General features: G+C 53.9%; 1 protein-coding gene across 1 annotated transcript; it reads left to right on the top strand.

The window, feature by feature from the left end:
- Positions 1–249: 249 nt before the first annotated feature.
- Positions 250–1,269, top strand: LOC142830396 (olfactory receptor 52J3-like). Its single transcript, XM_075934980.2, has one exon. It carries the CDS (start codon positions 295–297, stop codon positions 1,267–1,269), a length of 975 nt encoding a protein of 324 aa, XP_075791095.2. The 5' UTR covers positions 250–294.
- Positions 1,270–2,571: the final 1,302 nt, after the last annotated feature.

Raw genomic sequence — 2,571 nt, 5'->3', positions numbered from 1 at the left:
GGTGACTAGAAATCCCTACAGTGTTGGAGAGTCAGTGGCTCATCATTCATGTCTCTGGACAATGGAAATGTCATTTCTCAGTGTGTGAAGTGAAAAAAACGTGCTTCACCCGTGACATGAGAACAGCCTCCAGTAGCGCATGTCGTGTCTCATGTTAACATGGTCTCTCCCTCCAGGCATTTGGACTGTGACCATCACCCTGGAGCCTGGGCGCAGACAGGCCGTCAGGGGAACATACGGTCCTTGCTGGAGACACCGTTCTGTTTCGGAGTTGGACGCCTTCTCCCCTGCTCCATGTCAGATTTCAACACCACCGACTTCACCAACCCCTCCACTTTCATCCTGCTGGGCATCCCTGGCTGGGAGTCAGCCCATGGCTGGATCTCCATCCCCTTCTGCATCACGTACGCCATCGCCCTCTTCGGGAACCTCACCATCCTGTTGGTTGTGAAGATGGAGCCGAGCCTCCACGTGCCCATGTACTATTTCCTCTGCATGCTGGCTGTCACCGACCTGGTCCTCTCCACATCCCTGCTGCCAAAAACACTGAGCATCTTCTGGTTCAATTCCAGGGAGATCGATTTCAGCGCCTGCCTCGCCCAGATGTTCTTCATGCTCAGCTCCATAGCGGTGGAGTCTGGGATCTTGGTGGCCATGGCGTTGGATCGCTACGTGGCCATCTGCCACCCCCTGAGACATTCCACCATCCTCACACACTCGGTGGTTGCCAAGATCGGCCTGGCCGTGGTGCTGCGTGGGGTCACGCTCGCATTGCCCACTCCCTTCCTGGCCAGGCGGTGGCCTTATTGCCGAACCAACATCATATCCCACACGCACTGCGAGCACATGGCCGTGGTGAAGCTGGCCTGCGCCGACACCCGCATTAATAGTTACTACGGACTCTTTGTGTTGTTATTAGGTTCTGCTCCTAATGTGATTTTTATCACCATGTCCTACACCCAGATCCTCAGGGCCGTCTTCAGCCTCCCCACCAAGGATGCCCGGATCAAGACTTTCGGGACCTGCGGCTCCCACCTGGTTGCCATTTTAGGCTTTTACATCCCGTATCTCTTCTCCTTCCTCACGCACCGTTTTGGCCACAATGTGCCCCTATATTTCCAAGTTCTCATTGGCAACATGTACGTCCTGGGGCCCCCCATGCTGAACCCCATCATCTACTGGGTGAAGACCCAGCAGATCCGGGACAGGCTGCTCTGTCTGTTTACGCGTAAAGGGACTCGGAAAGCTTTTGCCTGGGGCTCCAGCTGACAGACCACATCCCATGCAACTCTGGTGGGTTAGAATGGGCTGTGCTCTCTTCCCTCAATCAGGTACTAGACAGTCAATGGACTATTCCAGCACGACAAACTCTCGAGTTGGTGTGTGTTTGTAACTGGCACCAGGTAGATTTGTATGTCTGCACTACAGCGCTAATTCGAACTAACGCATCCAGACTAAAAAACTAGTTCGAATTAGCGTTTTGCTCATTCAAACAAGCATGTCCACACAGAGTGGACCCTGAACCGGGCTTAAGGATGGCCGGAAGCAGTGCCGGCAGGGCATCAGAGGAGGACTTAGAGCGTGGAGCTGCTGTCTCAGGCTAGCCGAGGGCTGCGCTTAAAGGGACCCGACCCGCACCCCGTACAGACAGTTCTCAGGGGTGCTCCGCTTGCAAAGCAGTCCTGGCTTGGAGTGCCCGGAGTGCCCGCACTGGGCACATCACAGCACTCGGCCATCAGACCAGCTGCACTTGCCGCAGGCTGCCATCTGGGGAGAGGGGGCAATTGGGGGGCTGAAGGAGAGGTTCCACCCCCAGAAGTCCGCAGAGCCAGCCCAGTCCTCCCCATTGGGGGCTCGTACCCCATTCCTCCCTCACCTCCTTCCACTTACCCTTCCCTAGTCCCCCTTCCTGATGTACAAAATAAAGGACAATTGTGTTCAAAAATAGAATCTCTCTTTATTGAGCAAAACTGGGGGAGACTGGGAAAAGGAGGTGGGAGAGGGGAAGACAGAGGGTGGGAGAGGGGAGGGCAACTACAATGATGAGGGGTTTGGAACAGGTCCCATATGAAGAGAGGCTAAAGAGACTGGGACTTTTCAGCTTAGAAAAAAGGAGATGGAGGGGGGATATGATAGAGGTCTCTAAAAGCATGAGTGGGGTGGAGAGGGTGCATACAGAAAAATTCTTCATTAGTTCCCATAAAGAAGGACTAGAGGACCCCAAAGGAAAGGAATGGGTAGCAGGCTTCAAACTAATAACAGAAAGTTCTTCTTCACAAAGCAAATAGTCAACCTGTGGAACTCCTTGCAGCAGGAGGCTGTCAAGGCTAGAACTAGAACAGAGTTAAAAGAGAAGTGAGATAAATTCATGGAGGCTGGGTCCATGGAGTGCTATTAGCCAGGGGGTAGAAATGGTGTCCCTGGCCTCTGTTTGTGGAAGGCTGGAGATGGATGGCACGAGACAAATGGCTTGGTTATTGTTTTGGTCCATCCCCTCCGGGGTCCGTAGGGTTGGCCACTGTCGGCAGACAGGCTACTGGGCTAGATGGACCTTTGGTCTGACCCAGGACG

Source organism: Pelodiscus sinensis, chromosome 1 (genome assembly GCF_052426305.1).
Source record: "Pelodiscus sinensis isolate ZL-2025 chromosome 1, ASM5242630v1, whole genome shotgun sequence".
In the NCBI taxonomy this organism is placed as follows: domain Eukaryota; kingdom Metazoa; phylum Chordata; order Testudines; family Trionychidae; genus Pelodiscus; species Pelodiscus sinensis.
The sequence above is the reverse complement of the archived record's forward strand: the minus strand, read 5'-3'. Positions and strand labels throughout refer to the sequence as shown.